Raw genomic sequence first — 17,695 nt, forward strand, 5'->3', positions numbered from 1 at the left:
TCTAAGCTTTCTGCCATTCACAAAACTGGTGGAAAAAATGATTAAAAAGTTACTGCCTCTGCAAGTAGCACCTGCAAGATCACAGGCACTTGTCTTCTTGGATGCATAGGTGGCATCTTGTTCAAACCAGGGAAGAGAAGAATAAGAAGCAAAGAATTGCCCGTCATTTAAAATACTTGAGATAGGCCAAAACCACTGAGCAGTTAGTATCAGCAGACAATCATTTATGGGAATGCAGGGAACAAGCAAACAAATCTGACATTGAAGCCAGGCTACCATCCAAGGAAGGACAGTTTCCTCTAGGATTTAGCAATGAGATTAGCTCTGCCACTAGATTCTGGGTGGGAACAGATCTCTCAGACCTGAAGGCATTTTATTATAGAGAGAATTTACGTGAGTTCTTGAAATTTTCTAAGAGGCCTGATCTGGTTCTCCAGCTCCAATAAATACTCCAAAATCTCTCAGATCCAAGGGTGGGCTCTAGAAGATAAGGCTACAAGGTACAATCAGAGTTTCCTTTCTCAAGTGGTATAATTAGAAGTTATTTAAAAGGCTTGATATATCTTGAAGATAAGCTGTCTCTTCTTTGAATTTGTCTAATGCCATACTCAAGTTATGAATTAAAATTGGTTGCTTAACTTAGATCCTTTCTATAGCTGTCTTAAAATTTCCACAAAAAAGCTGAAGTTCTATCTGTGTAAACAGTCACCTTTCAAGTTTAATAGGACTATTTCTGATACAGTTCATTTATAATTCAATAATGATGAATTTGGAAGAGGACTTACAAAAAAATAACTTAAAATGTAACAAACCAATGACTCAGATATCTTTAATGTTAATTTCTTGCCAGACCAGCTACAAGTCATCAACCAAAGTACCAGTATTTATCTGCAGAAATAACCGAGCTATAGAATAAAAAGTAATATAAGTACCCATGAAAATATAAATATTATTTACTAGTATAATTTGAATAAAAATTTATTCAACATAAATTTAGTTAATAGTCCCTAGGACTTGCTCAGTCTCCACACAATCATATCTGAACTGAGCTGAGCTTCTGCTATTTTCAAAGCAACTTGCTGGTAAATGGTACCATTCATTATTTGATTCATACTTAGCACACACTCTTCCCGTTCTTTCTGAAGCTTCTTTCTGAATTGCTGAACTCCCTCCTCACTGTCCAGTAGAGAAGCCACAGGAGCATCACTGATTTTCTTGCCAGGCTCATTCCTCCATGTGAAACTGTGTTCAGCTTTACTTTCTTTTGAGAAGAAAGAACTCCTCAAGGTGAGCATTTCTTTTTCCAAAGCCAGTGCTAACTGTTCAGTGAGCACACCTTTGCTTCCAGATCGCAGGAGTTTTACATCACAGCTTGGTGGGAGAACTCTAGTAAGGCTATGAAGGCACTGGAACAAGACGGTCAGATTTCTGTAAAATAAGATTATTATTATTTAAACTACATTTTATCTTCAAAATTCTGTAGTGGAAAATAAAACAAAGCAAAAATTATGCTGATTATGGTTTTAACTATTATACATACTGTATATAGAAGACTAAGAAAGGGCTTTCTAATTATGTGCACACCAGCACTGTACTTCAAAAGAACTAACACTACACAAGCTTCAGCAATATAAATATTCTATGTTAAAATCTATGTCCGTGAATAGGGTTACATGTGCATCACTTGTTTCTTTAAGAAGCAATACACTGTACTTGTTCTGAAACTGCTTGTTTTGTTTTCAGGGAATACTGTTTAATTTAATTGTCTTGATTTAATAGCACAATGGAAATGTGTTGTCAGGTCTACATTTAGGAGCTGAAAAAAAATCACTTATATTCATCAGCACTATTAATAGGCATGTACAGCAGGCTATTAGGTGGCCCAGAGCTTGTCTTTTTTAAATGGTCACCGGTGGGGCATAGTTCCACTAGAAACAAACAAACAAACAAACAAAACAACAACAAAAAAAACAACCAACCAAACAAAACCAACAATAACCAACCAACCAAACAAACAAAAAAAAACCCAAAACCAGACATTCAAAATTGTTAAGAAATCAAGATAAAATAGTGCTGGTCATCATCAGGGAACCTACTCCCCTGGACACCAGTGTAGCACATATGACACACTGACACAATCTTCATCTCAAGAGGAATGTAGAGTTTGTCCAAAATCTTATTTCTAGTGTTTTGCCAGATAAACTCCTCAGAAGATGTCTTCTGATTTAAAAAACAAAACAAAACAAACAACTCAGAGAAAATAAAACCTCACACCAAAACCACAGAAAAGCCAATCCAAAAAACCCCACAAGCAGCTTTAAGTAGCTAATTTTCTCACACAGATCAGAAAGGTATTTTCCTTAAAGTGCTTATCTTTCAATTTAATTATCTTAAATTCCACTACTTATAACACATACGGCTTATTTTGATTATGAAAGGCTGAGAAAAAGAATGGTCTGTAGTTCCAACCTGTCACAGTTGGATAAATATCAATACAAAGATGGGAAAAAAGATATGGAAAATACAATCATAAACAATCATACAACCATAAACATGTAGCTCACAATTAATGCAAAATTGGACCAAAAATTGAATAGCCTCAAGTAATCTTTTCAAAAGGAACTGAAAGTCTTGAGGCTTAAAATTTTCTGATTGGTTTCCTAAACAAGTCAACTTTTTCTCCCTGCACCCTCTTTTTTTTTTTTAACATCCCCTTAAGGACATAGTTTTTTTTTTAAATTAACACATGTTGAAGAAAAAAAAAAATCTATATTATACTAGGAATAATGTAGAAAAAATGAATATAAAATTACAATGCAGTGAAATGAATAACAGAAATAGTACCAAGCAGATATTAATGGAGACTAGACTTATTTGTAACTCAATATTCTAGCACAGACAAAATTAAACAATGTAGTTCAGTTTCTGCCATAGTTCTAATTTGAAAATAACTCTGTCATTGCTGGGGGTTATCATATCATTGTATTGGAATCATAGTGGTTGTGATTTTTGCTGTTGTTTATGGTACCAGTAAGAAATAGCATAAAGATTAAAAAAATGTGTAAGCAAGATGTATATACTCCACAATTTTTGAGCAAATTTACCTGCAAAATAATGTCAGAACTCCTTCAAATGGATTTTTCAGGGTCCAGTTAAAAACTGTACCATACACATTTCCTGCTTTATGACAGAATATATTGTCATGGCATTCCTTAAATGGTGTGCACTCCATTTCTCCCAGTAACCATGAATTTACTGGAGTCAATGTGCAGTCAGAAGACACAATCTGAAAGCAGAATCTGTTGGATACTGCAAGGACAGAAAGTATATCTTCCATGGAACCTGTAAGAAGATATAGTAAAAAGTAAAAAAGTAAAAACTAAAAAATTCTTAAATCTACTTGTGTCAAGCAAAATAGCTGATTAACAGAGCCCCACTTATAGAACAAAAGCACTAAACCTCACCTTGCCAAAAGAATTAGTCTCCTGTGATAGCAAGATGACATGGTTGGTTTTAGCCAATAATAGAGCAGTAAAGGAAGAAATAGATTAAAATGAATCAATGGGACATTTTGCTACATATGCAGAAGCCCACTTCAAAATCAATTCAATCAAGAATATTAAAAGGAAAATAAATGACCTTAATAGACGTGTAGATGAGGAAAAGCTTCAATTACTTTGGTATTATTTAAAGGGTAATACTATGTCAGAAAAAAAAATTATCTAATTAACAGTAAATATCTTATAGAAAAATTGTAGGATTCAGCATACTGTTCTCAGTCTTATCTTCAAAATTAACAAAACCTTACCTACAACTTAACATTTTTTCCATTTTAAAAAACATTCCATCTTTATTTCACAATAGATCTAAGCAGTTCATGTTCAAAAAGACAGGTATGATTACACTTTGAAAACTTAGCTCGGTATCACCTAGGGTAAATGTGAGAATCAACCATATGTCTATTAATCCAAATTGTATCAGTCCATTTACCTGTACAATAACTATTATCCCTTAGCATCTTTACTGAATATTTTCCATTTGAAATATCTTCCAGACTTAAGAAAATTTTCCCACAGAGTACAGTGATCTTTTTGCGTTCCTGTAAATGATCATTCTGATGTTCTTGTTTCTTTGCATGTAGAAGAACTATGCAACATACACGATGAAATGCCAACAATGGTGAAAGGCTGGTAACACCAATGACTGTCTTTGCTGCATCCAGTTGAACCCCTGAACATCTCTTAGGACACTCTTTTTTCAGATCATTCTTGCTATGCAAGTCCAATTTCATCTTTTTTGGAGGGGGCTCAATTTGACGTGAGGAGACAGACAATGCTGAGAAGGCTTTGTTCAGCTTAATGATTTTATTCCGACACTCAAGAATTGGAGAAATCGAAGAGAAGTCTTGATCCAGCACTAAAGATAGGCTGACATCACTCAGTGACCTGTGAAAATTCATACAAGATGACTGTACTCTCAGTTTGTATTTTGCCTTCTGACAAATAACCAGAACTTCACAGATATGTAAAGACATTTAGAAGACCACAGATTCCATTATCATTTATAATTTACTTTTAAAGACTTTATTTTAATAAAACAATCCAGAAATTATCAATTCTGTCCTCTTTCTGATGTTCTATGTTGTTTTATATATATTCAAACAAAATTGAATGTAGAGAGTAAAATAAAAGGTTTAAAATACTATTACCTTAAACGCAGTAATTTCCTGAAATGTATGAAGTACTTTACTTATTCAACACAGGGTTCTTTCAATGAAATCCTAATATTACTATTTCAGATCCTCTCTTAAGGAATATTTTATTCTGTCAATCAATTCAGTCTCAAGATGCCACTATATCTGAAAGTTTTATGAATGTCTAATTTTCTTTATAGGGAAGTATCACCACTTCACAATGCATTCCAAACTATCACTGCAATCTTGCATTAGTAGGAAGCACAAAAATAATCAATAAAGACTTACAGTGTTGAGGGTGAAGAGAAAGCAAGCCCTTTACCCCCAAAGCACAGGCCATTGTATATAGTACTGAACTGGAGCACGGAAGCCCTGGGTTCTGCTGTTAGTCTACCAGGTAACATTTAACAAATTACTTCATTTTCACAGATCTTTTCTCAACTGTAAAAATGAGGGAAAGTGAAATATTGCTGCTTGTTTTTTTAAAAAAAATTGTTCCAAATCTTCTGAGAATTTCTGAAGCTATACAGGAATTAGGTATTTAATTTCAAAAATAAAGTCATCACCATCAAAGCTAAAAGGATAATTACCGAAAAGGCAAAAAACATCTCTTGCCTCAGTAGCTCTTAACAGAGGCTGTCAGGAAGATGAGGTCAACCTTCTTGTAAAGTTATAGCAATCTGGCAGTTGAGAAATAGTATATCCACAGCTCCAACAGAACGGCCAAAGGGCACAACAGGTCAGGTCCCTCACAGCCACTTGAATGATTTTCAGTGGCATCAGTAGTCTTTAAGCTTACCCTAACACAGTCTCAGCTACACTGCTTGTGGGACTATAGGTCAAAAGGTAAGTTCTGACACCACTGAAGTTTACATTACACAATGCACATGGTGAATTTATGTTTCATGTAATCTTGTATTTTTAAACTGTGTTCCAAATCAGCTCCCTCCCTGTAAGGGCAAAATGACATAAGTGGTGCTTACAACTAGAACTAAGCAATTCAAATGAACAGAATAAACAAATCATTTTAAAGACAATAAGAATAAGCAAATAATTTTGAAGATTTAAGCACTGTATTGCCGATTGTTCCACATAATTTACACAATACATAAGGTTAGTAAGTACCTTATTTGACTGGATATCTGACCATATTATAGTTCAATTCAAAAGCTGAATAATCATTAAGCTGATCAGGGAATTTTAAATGTTTTCTTCTACGCTTCTTTAAGCAAATCACTCTTTAGGAATGGCAAGACGTTAAGAGTAAGGCATCAGAAACTGTATAGCTAAGACAGAGCCTCATCTACACCACATGCCGATGTCAGAATAGCTATGTCAACACAAACTATAAAAAAAATAAGAACCATAATCTTTGTCAAAGAAAACTCCATTGTAAAAAGCCTCCAGTAGTGATGTGGTTATACTGACACCACTGATTTTTGGCTGTACAATGTAGTATTTTGTATAGTGCTAGAGAGAGACAAGCAGCAGCAACAAGACTGACAAGACACACACTTGAAACACTTTATATAGAGATGTTCAAAATTAGAAAGTTGAAAGCTCAAAACTCTGCTCTTGCTACTACAGAACATAACCTGCAAATTCAGTTTCTATAAAACTACCCAATGAAATTAATAGATAAATGTATATACTTACAAGTAAAATGATTTGACTAGTTTTACTCCAACTACCAAGCTGTCACCCACCACACGCTGCCACAATTTCTCTGCGAAGTGCTCTGGAACATTGGATGCCAATGATGCTTCTTTACTAAGAGAATGAGGAGGATTTTCTACATCATCCCAGAGAGAGACAAGACCTTCCTTACAGAAAAATGGTTTTTAGATAAATTAAATGGAGTTATTAGTTCTTTTTATACTACATCATGTTTTACCACAAATTATTGCTGGAAGTTTTTTTTAAGATACATAAAATGAAATGTATATAAATTAGTTTATTCTCTGTAATAGATTCATAAGATAGAATTGCATTTTCTTAAAACATATGATATCAGGAAAAACACAACTCATTCTCTTCTTGTAAACAACACATGTATACATCTTGAACTGTCATGCAATTAATTGTCCAAAGAAGATTTAAGGTACTAGAATTTGTTTTATATTACTGCATTAATTGCTCAAAATTTTGTTGTCTAAACGTGGTTGACTTGAAAGGAACCACATTAATTTAAAAGGACATCAATTCCAAGTAAATTAGGAGGTTTATTTTGAGCAACATATTAGGATAACGTTTTCCCAACCTCCATCACCTTTTCAGCCCACAGTTCACTCTGCCCCATTATAAAATCATATTTTCTTACACAGATCTATGACAGCTCATTTTTTGTAACATGTTAGATCACAGATATTCAATATCTAGGCAACTGTGCCAATTAAGACTGTACACTCCCCTACTGTTTGTTACTAAATCTTTGTTAGAGGTTACTCCTCCATAGAACTCAGTTGACAGGAGCTATTGTGCAACTCAGTTTCAAGTAGAAAACTAAATTTAGTCTTAGCTATGTACATTGACAGGTTAAGGTAATGAATCAGACTTAAAAAGCAGATAAATTAGTTTTGATAGTGGCAAACCCTGATGGTGAAAGTAACAAGTGGTTGAGGGAAGCAACCTCTACAAATAGCTCAGCAGAATTCAGCAGTGATCTCTATTCTCTTCTGCATTTTACCTTTTCTGCAGGTGGTAGAATATGGGTTCTTCCTTCAACAAGATCTATTAATGCTTGGCAGGATTTGAGAATAACCCTCTTTTTAAGTCGTAAGTGCTGCTGTAACTCTCGAACGCATTTCCAACCAGCCTGTAAAAGATAAAAATGATCATTAGACTATGCTCAGGTCTACTGCAAATAAGAACTGATATTGAAGATACCAAGACACCGGCTTAGGTTTCCATTTTTATGCAAGTATCACAAGTAAAGATGCTGGTATTACTCAGGTAATGCTTCTAAAAAAAAAATGTTTAAGTCAAGATACTTTGCTGCCAAAACATGAATGTAAGAATCCTGGCCTCCCAATATTTAACCTAGATTTTAAGATAAACATCTAAGGTAAATTTTATCAAATTATGTAGATATTCAGCACTTTCATTATTGTTCCTACTTCATTTTTCTATCAGTTTTGATTTCTTCTCAATATTTGTATTAATTATAGGTCACATAAATATATTGAAGAGTTGACAGTTTTACAAACAGACATACACACATGCTACATCTCAGTTAAAAAAAAAAAGGAGCATGCCAGCACCAGCTTTAAGAAAGCTCCTCAAAAGCTATTCTCTGGAAAGCAAGTACCAGAGAAGTCCAGTGCTGCCAAGGAGAGAACAAAATTCACCACTGAAATGTGAAACAAATGTCCATCCCCACCAAAAAAAAACAACAAAAACAAACCCAAAGAACAGATCAGGATCAATTGTAGCCAATAGAGAAGCCTGAAAAATAAGCACTTAATGTAAGCAAAGTGATGCCATCTGCTCAAGCTGCAATGGCAAAAGGCTTTTTGAGCAAGCAGCACTCATTATGATAAGTTCTGTAAAAAATTTTCTTTGCCACCTATCAAACCATGCATCATAAGTACCAGATTCCAAGCAATAATCCAGTGCCAAACTTGGGTCAGGAGAATAAAAAAGAGAGTTAAGAACAAAGATCGTTCTACACTACCTTCCTAATCAAGGTCATCAGAATATGAGACTATTATATATTCCCACTGGTGAACAACTCCTGAATAAACAACTGAGAAACAGAAAGCAAATGGGAAGCACAGAATGAGAAGCAGCCAAAATGGCCAACACTGATCTATGTGTTCTCAGGGATCTGGCTTTTACAAGCCCCTTTTCCTCAAAAGAGCAACATAAGAAAGAGACCTGAAATGTACCAAATGGCAAACCCAAGACTGGGTGGAGCCTCCCCGTCAGCTCTCTGGAACAAGTGACATGCACATCCTTTCTGCCATGTGCCAAAATGTGCTGTGCAACAAGCATCAGCAGAAGTCACAATCTTTGCACCATGAAACTAAGAAAATAAAACTAGATCCCCTTAAAATAGAAATTAAACATCAGCATAAAAACAAGGCAGTCTAGAGCCAAATACAATAGAGCTGTGAGTAAATCCAGCATGAACAGATGAATCACTGTCAAAAGCAAAGCAAATTAAGGCAGAGGCTTAGAAGTAAGTAGAACAGCCAAGTGCCTTGGCACATTGCAATTAAAGTTGCAGTATTCATAAATAAATACATTAATACCCATACATATAGTTCTGAAACTGCTGAGCCAAGAACTGCGGCACTTTTACAAAGGCAAAAAAATGGAAAGGAAGATTCTCAATTGATAAGACTAAAAAATATTAGGAAAAGCAAAGGTAAAATGGAAAAAGTAGACAAAAAGTCAGAGGAAAACATAATTCAGAGATCTGTAGGCTGAAGCTGCTCATATGATAAATAATCGGTTCTATGTTTTTCGAGGGACTAAAATCCCTTATGAAAAAACATCAAAAAGAAAATGGGCCAATCTATAGCAACAGACAGAAAAAAATCTTAAACTAAAATACTAAAAGTCATACATACAAAGCATTTCTTAAATAGCCTTATACCCACCACCAAATCAGCATAATCACAATGAGAATAAAACAATTAGATGTTGCAGCATTTCAACAAATCAGCAGGAAGGATTAAAAAAATACCTGCCCCAAAACAGGCACATCAAGTCAAAGGAAACAAGTTAATTGTAGGTAAAAGAATTTGGCATTATAATCCTTACAAAACTGTTAAATGGGGAGGCAGAAGAGGCCAGTGGACACAAAAAGACACTTTGGACTCATAGTATTTTTGTCATAACAGCCAACTAAAACCGTAAGTAAATGTGTAACCTCAGCTGTTGTCATGTAACTGCAGTACTGTGCCAAGGGAGGTCTTCTTCTGGAAATATTAAAACAAGCACTAAAGAAAAAAAAAATCTTCAGAGAAAAGTCTGCATTCAGGCCCAAAGCATTGTATACAATATAAACATAGAACAGTTCAAAAATGCAGACTGATACATTTTTCAATTTCACTACCTGCAAAATGCAACTTATACGTATTACAGCATATAACTTAAATGCAGCCTACTTATGTGCAGTGGCCCATAATTCAGCCCTGCTAAAGCTGTCACTTGGCTAGAAAACAGCTGGATGTATATGAATAACAGGTAAGCAACAAAGGTATGAAAAAGGGCTGCACCTGCTATTTCATTTTGCCCTAAAACACAAGATCCCACAGAGATTGTCAAAAGAGGATTTGATTGCAAATTTCTAGAAGACCTGAGTTTTTATTGTAAAGAACATTTAATGAAGAACTGTTGTTTTTACATAACTGAAGACCTGGCGCCTGACCCCAGCATGGGGGAAGGACCGAGAGACATTGGACTATGAATTCTTAATGTAATACACAGTCTCTTCCCAGAATATGTACTGACACCTGTATACATACCGATACCTGTATTGATAAGTTAACTTAGGGGGAAGTGTAGCCAAAGTACCAGGAATTCATATCTTAAATAGATTGATAAGGGGAAGGGTATTGTGTGCATCGGGATAGTCTGTAAACCCTGAAGTACCCAACCAATGGGTAACAGGGGAGGGAAACTGTGGCCGGGATTTTGGGGAGATATAAGGAGGGGCTTTTTGCCCTATTAGGTGTGCCTACCTTTAGGTAGAACACCTGGTCTTGCAAAATCGTTATTAAAATATGCTTTGCCGAGAGATCCTGCCTGGGCCTATTATATTTACAAAATAATTGTTTCCCGCATTATATAAATACCAAGAGGGACCACTTCAAGGCTAACTAACCTCTGGAAATTCCTAACCTACGCAGGGTCTATGCACTACTACATCAAAACAATCACCCTTGAAATTTGATTACACATCAGATGACAAAAAACAGCAAGAGTACTTCACTGTTCAGGCAAATGTAGAATAATGGAGATCTCAACAATGATGCAACAGTAAAGTTAAAAAGAGCTATCTGCACCTACTTCCAAATTCATCAGTATGACAATTTCAAAGATTTTTCAGCATTAAAGCATAGGAGGATTTTCAACTTGCTTAAAATGCTTGTGCTGGCATGTGGCTTTGAAAATAAGAGATCTAAAAGATCTTAAAAAACAGGTCTTATGAAGGATTCTGGGTCTGTAAGAAGACCTTTTTCAGCAGATGACACATGAAATATCCAGCCAGCTTGTTTCCAGCAGAACCAGTAAAATGTGCAAGAAACACAGTTTTAAAATATATGACTACTCCAAATAATCCAGAAAAAGAAGAAAAAGCATTTGGAAGGAAGCTTGCACTTCTGCATATAAAAGCCAATAGGCAAACTGAAGAACTGTAAAAATCTAAGTTTGGAAGAGACCTCAAGGGGTCCTTGAATGAATCAAATTTCTACTTTTTTTCTTTTTTTTTTTTTCCTTCCAGGAAGGAAGAAAAAACATTGTCCAGTTTCCTCCAAACCACAGTTTTTATCTTTTGGAAGATGTATAATATCTCTTTAGACATCTCTTTTGTAATTAGAACCAGAAAAGTTTTTTCTTTTTTTCAGTCTTTTCCTAATGAGTCATAGTCTTTTATTTTAGTACTAAACTTTTGCCAGTTAATTGGCTGCCTTTTAAAGGCTGCCATAATACACTAGTTAAGTTTTTACTAATTCTGAAATGAAGGGAATAATTACTTCCTATCTTATATGTAAAGCAGTCTTAGCATGAATCTAAAGTTGACTCAATGATATGAGGCTGTTGTTAATTTGCTATCTCCTAAATCTCTTTTTAACCAACCAACAACAACACAACCACAAAAAAACACCCCACCCCAACAAACAAACAACTTCATATTTGGTCAATTGTAGAATCATAGAATCATTTTGATTGGAAGAGACCCTCAGGATCATTGAGTCCAACTATAACTGAACTCTGGCACTAAACCATCTCCCTAAGAACCTCATCTATATGTCTTTGAGACACCTACAGGAATGGTGACTCAACCAGTTCCCTGGGCAGCCTGTTCCAATGACCAACAACCCTTTCTGTGAAGAAATTTTTCCTAATATCCAATCTAAACCTCCCCTGGTGCAACCTGAGGCCATTTCCTCTTGTCCTATCACTTGCTACTTGGGAGAAAAGACCAACACCCTCCATGCTACAACCTCCTTTCAGGTAGTTGCAGAGAGTGATAAGGCCACAGCCTCCTTTTCTCCAGGCTAAACAGCCCCAGTTTCCTCAGCTGCTCCTCATCAGACTTGTGCTCCAGACCCCTCACCGGCTTCATCGCACTTCTCTCAACTCTCTCCAGCACCTCAATGTCTTTCTTGTAGTGAGGGGCCCAAAACTGAATACAGGATTCAAGGTGCAGCCTCACCAGTGCTGAGTACAGGGGGACAATCACTTCCCTAGTCCTGCTGGTCACACTATTACTGACACAACCCAGGATGCTGTTGGCCTTTTTGGCCACCTGGGCACACTGCTGGCTCATGTTCAGCCGGCTGGCAATCAACACCCCCAGATCCCTCTCTGCCAGGCAGCTTTCCAGCCACTCTTCCCCGAGTCTGCAACACTTCCTGGGGTTGTTGTGACCCAAGTGCAGGACCCGGCACTTGGCCTTGTTAAACCTCATACAAGTGGTTTCAGCCCAACGATTCATCTGGTCCAGATCCCCCTGTATTGCCTTCCTATCCTTCAGCAGATAAACACTCTCACCCAACTTACTAAGGGTGCACTCAATCCCCTCATCCAGATAATTGATAAAGAGATTAAACAGAACTGGCCCCAATACTGAGCCCTGGGGAACACCACTTGTGACTGGCCACCAACTGGATTTGGCTTCATTCACCACAGTTCTTTGGGCCCAGCCCTCCAGCCAGTTCTTTATCCATTGCAGAGTACACCCATCCAGATCGTGAGCTGCCAGCTTCTTCAGGAGAATGCTGTGGGATATGATGTCAAAGGCCTTACTGAAGTCTAAGTACACAACACCCACAGCCTTTCGCTCATCCACTAAGTGGGTCACCTTGTCATAGAAGGAGATACCCATTTAGTATGGGCCTACACTCAATACTGCAAACAAACATCCCGGAGAGTAGTATGCTGGGAGTTTACTAACAGGATAAAAGGTAGAAAGAAAGGCAATTATATATTCCCACTGATTACTTGGACTCCAACAAGTTCCCCCCCAGCTTGTTTTATAAATAATGCTAATCAAAAGAAAACATTTTAGCTTTACCTACTCTGCAAAATTATGGTAATAGAACTGCTAGTAACAGGAGGAGAAACATCAACAGGTGGTGAAATGTTCATGTTCACTAATTTGGGCAAAAGTAAAAGCCAACTTAACTGAAGTCCATGGAAAATGAAACAGACCATAACACTCTCCTTTATTTTCAAGATTAGCTGCCACTCATCATCACTCACTAGGAACCTAGCATTATACTATCTCAAAATATGTAATGTGGAGCACTAGAAGTCTACATTCTAATTTTATTAAACGGGTATTTAAATATCTATGAGTAAAATGACTGTTATGAAGCTTTGATGGGATGGCTTCCTCATTATCTCAAAATTTTAATTAAAATTGAATTAGACCCTTCCAATTACCCAAATGCATTTTAACAACTGAGAGAACTGAAGCACAGACTTCCACTGATTCGAGAATGGATACTTAATAATATTGTCTTCTCCCTGAACCACTTCTCCAATAAAACCAGCATCATTAACCTCATCCTATAGATAATGTAATGATACAGAAAAGTAATTTGGAGGAAATACAGAGGCAGAACTATTGGATACAAACCTGTAATCTCGTTTCAAGGGCTTGAACAGTAAGTAAACCATTCGCTTGCAATCCTTCTGCATCAGGAACACCATGTTTGTAATTAATACCACTCTAAAAAAATTCAGACCAAAACAAAACCCTGAATTAATTAACAGGCTGAAAGTAAGGTGCAAACTATTAGGTAGCATTTTAAAAATCTGGGGGAAAACAAAGGAAATCAGAAGAATCACAGTAAGCACTTTAAAAGAAAAATCTTCTGAAAGGAATTAGACATTGATAGTACCTAATGGAAAGACCCAATAATGAGAAGATAACAACTACTATGTCCTTAATTAAGAGTTCTTAGCCAAAAGGTAAGCATTGTAGCAAATCTGTTACACATGCGAAGCATTTTCAACTGCATTATTTTAATTTCCCAAAAGAATGTCGATGCTATCAAGTAAGCAGAATAATCTCTTCAGATAACTTATGACTACAGTAGGGAATGTTGTATTCAAACTTCAGGGCATTTTACAGAACACATCTAATTTCACTTTGCACCAATAATTTAATGATTTCTTGAGGGTTTCTTAATTTAGTAAGCACAGACTGAGTAGCTAAGAAAAGGCAAACTGAACTTACTGCATAGTCAACCCCTCCAAGATCCGTTATTTTGAATGCACTTAACACATCTGTATTGGAGTCATCCTTAAAAAGCAGGAGCAGTTGCTCACTTCCAGAGCCAATAAAATCATCCACCAGAACAGACTTCACTTTTTGCCATTTGGAAGCCACCTACAGTAGAAGAGGTTTAAATATACATATATATTTGAGTAAATCTTGGTTTTAAGATTTCACTTCTGTGAAGCTTGCTTTCGGTAAAGAGGCAGCCTATTCAGGTGCAGGAATACACTATTTAAAAAAGTTCCAAGCTCTCACTCCACCATTCAGAAACTATATAAATCTGGGGAAAATTACCATTTCTCTTTAAAGACGCCTTTCCAGAACACAGGTGGCAGAGAAGATGACAACTTTTCAGCATACTCAAACAGATGAATGTAAACACTTTAATATTTATTTAGAACCAGTAATACTTGCAGATCAGTTAAGGACATGATACCTTTGATATTTGGAAATATCTTTGTTGTATTGCACACTTAAATATGTTTGAGAGGTAAAGACAAATTGTACAATAATATTGATGACTAAATAAGACAAACTTTCATTTCCTGTATTATGTAAGTATTCTTGACAGAATGTTACAAAACTCTAGCAGTTAACTTTGTCTCTCCTGAATTTAGGAACCAGAAGCAATGCCTCTTGTCATTTCCATTAAATGATACTTTTCGTTACTAGGAAGTGAGACTCAAAGGCTTTTAAATCCCATTGAGAAGTTTATGTTTTGCAATGATATCAGTAATGATATCAATTTCACTTCAACATAAATTATGTAGGCACACGCCTAACTATCTTACAACTTCCAAGGTCTCATACTATGAAAGCTTTCAATTAGCAACAGAAGCTTTGTGTCAAATATTATTAAATAACAGGATCCAGGGTTTATTTTCAGATATATAAGCAGGTAACAAAAACAAAACAATCTCATACTTTAGGTAGGTTATTCTGACAGAAGCAACAATAGCAAAGAAACCACTACAGAACTTAGAACATGCAGCTTTTCAAGTTGCAGGAGGTTCCAATTAGACAACATATACAAAAAAAGAGTAATAAAAAAGAGCTGTTTAAAGCCACAAATACCTGTAAGCTGTCTCTCCTCTGTATAACACATATATTTCCGGAGGCAAACGACACAATAAATAGCAAATCATTGCTACTGGTTACAGCTGTTACTACTGAACATGGTTTCTCATAAGGAAGGTAACAAACACCTTTAGGGAGACCATCTTGGAACCAAATAAGCTGATTCTTGTTAGTTATGGCAACAAGTGATATTCGGAGCTGTTTTTTCAATATCTCATTCTTGCACACGTAGACAGAAGATACCACTCTGCTGTAGGCATGAGGCATAAAGCAGGTGCCAGTGAGAATTTTTTGTTTTTCAACTGCATATCCAAAGAACTCACTACCCCAGATGGCTCTGTCTGAAGTGGAAAACTTATCCTCATCTTCACTCTCTGGCAGGCAAGCAGTTCTTATCCCTAAGACGACAGTGCCTTCATTTTCAATTTCACCTGTCCACACAACAGAAGAAAGCTGAACAGGAGCACTTAAAACTGTGCAGGTATTGGAAGAGATGTAGAACAGCTTGTTGGCATGCCTCCACAAGACTGAAGGGCCAGTAAACAGCCTGATGTCTTCTTTCAGCTCATAATCCAATTTAAAATGAAAGGACTGCTCAAATTGATTTGAGCTGTGAAGCAACAATAAAAGATATTTGACAATATTGTTCCGTTTTTTCTTTTTCACCAAAATGCAGGGAAGTATAATCCCTGTTCTGGAATCTGTTATGCAGCTACAACAAACTATTTCAGTTTTGAAGTGACTGGCACAAATGCTGAATACTCCAGAAGACTTTTGAACAAACAGCTTAGTGTCTCTGTTGAACGCCATTCTTCTTACACATAAGTTTATTGTTTTATCAGCTGCTCCCTCCACATGTTTTGTTTTTGACAGCTGAAATATAAGGACTTCACCATTGTAGGACAAGAATTGTTCTTGCTCACCTAGAAGCATCTTTATTTATCTTTATGTATATTCCTCTACAAGAAAACTGTATGCGTCTCCATTTTTGCCAGGATTAATTCTCTGAAGGTATTTTAACCTATGTGGACACTTTCCACCTACAAAAGTGAACAACAAAAAATTATTTTGGGACTAGCTGAACTGATTGTTAAGAATAAGAAAAACTACAAATTGCAAAGTATTGACATAGACTAATTTGAGAATAAGAGACCAGTATGTGCTTTAATCTCACAGATTAAAATGAAGTTAAACAACATTCTACTGAGAGATTTAAGCAACAGAAGCATTTCAGAAACATATTTTAGAGTTCATATAAAAAAGCATAAGTTCCCTGATCATCAACAGCCGCACGGCATAATGTAAACTGAAAGAAACTAAACCACACGTACACTGTTCATGTGATTTGCAGGTGTCAGCTCCACAAATATACTGAGTGGACTGGAAAGCAACAGTGCTTTGAATTCTCAAATTTAAGAACCTTCACTCAGGTCACAGAATGTCAGGGATTGGAAGGGACCTGGAAAGATCGTCTAGTCCAATCCCCCTGCCAGACCAGGAACGCCTAGATGAGGTTACACAGGAAGGCGTCCAGGCGGGTCTTGAACGCCTCCAGAGTAGGAGACTCCACAACCTCCCTGGGCAGCCTGTTCCAGTGTTCTGTCACCCTCACTGAGAAGAAGTTTCTTCTCAAATTTAAATGGAACCTCCTGTGTTCCATTTTATACCCATTGCCCCTTGTCCTATCATTGGTTGTCACTGAGAAGAGCCTGGCTCCATCCTCATGACACTCACCCTTTACGTATGTATAAACATGAATGAAGTGCAGGCTTCATTAATAAATATAATTCATTCTCGGTTAAAATTATAAAGCGCCTTAAAGGAGAAAGCTCTCTGAAGAAGAGTCAAATCATTTTGCCCCCAAGAAGACTCCCTCCCTCCCCCAAACAGGACCCTGGGGACCCAGAGTGAACCGCAACCGCCTCACCAAGTTCCACTCAACTTTCGGGTACGAGACGATCGCCCCTCGCCTGGCTCAGTCGCCCGGATGGGCAGCCTCCTCCGGCCGGCTGAGGGGGCCCGGGCAGTTGAGGCTCCGCAGCACCCCACCCACGCAAACCCGCCAGCTCGGCCGGCCCTCACCGCCCCCTTCCCCACGCCGTGCGGCTTCCATGGAGGCCGCGGCCCCCGAAGCTCTAAGGCGGCAGCGAGCCCCGGCCCGGCTTCCCGCCACGAAAGCCGTTGACAGCCATTAACGCCCCACCCAGCTGGCCCCGCAGGGGCGGCACGGGCCCGTGCAAGCTGCTGCGGAGACAGCCAGCCCGGAAAGGAACAGCGACCGTAAGCTCCGCGCCGGCAATGCCTTACCCGGCTCCCGACGCCGCCTCACTCGGGCTTCGGGACAGGCGGGGGAGGGAAAGAAGCTCCGAAACTCCCGCCGCAGGGAGCATGACGGGAGAGGAAGCAGGGGACGGAGCCCGAACGTTGCCGGCACAGGGGCGGAGTCACGGACGAAGCCCCGG

The 17,695-nt window shown here is 37.6% G+C and overlaps 1 protein-coding gene across 2 annotated transcripts; it reads right to left on the bottom strand.

Moving 5' to 3' along the window:
- Positions 1 to 804: 804 nt before the first annotated feature.
- Positions 805 to 17,675, bottom strand: FANCB (FA complementation group B). Of its 2 annotated transcripts, none has more exons than XM_082074640.1 (9): positions 17,541 to 17,675; positions 15,231 to 16,273; positions 14,115 to 14,267; positions 13,512 to 13,604; positions 7,380 to 7,508; positions 6,350 to 6,516; positions 3,991 to 4,445; positions 3,105 to 3,342; positions 805 to 1,428 (listed from the first exon to the last, which is right to left on the bottom strand). In XM_082074640.1, exons 2-9 carry the CDS (start codon positions 16,164 to 16,166, stop codon positions 1,008 to 1,010), a joined length of 2,592 nt encoding a protein of 863 aa, XP_081930766.1. In that variant the 5' UTR covers positions 16,167 to 16,273; positions 17,541 to 17,675; the 3' UTR covers positions 805 to 1,007. The 2 variants fall into 2 exon arrangements, with proteins under 2 accessions (XP_081930766.1, XP_081930767.1); XM_082074641.1 differs by lacking the exon at positions 17,541 to 17,675 and adding an exon at positions 16,968 to 17,049.
- Positions 17,676 to 17,695: the final 20 nt, after the last annotated feature.

This window comes from Streptopelia decaocto (assembly GCF_964273445.1).
Source record: "Streptopelia decaocto genome assembly, chromosome: 1".
NCBI lineage: Eukaryota > Metazoa > Chordata > Aves > Columbiformes > Columbidae > Streptopelia > Streptopelia decaocto.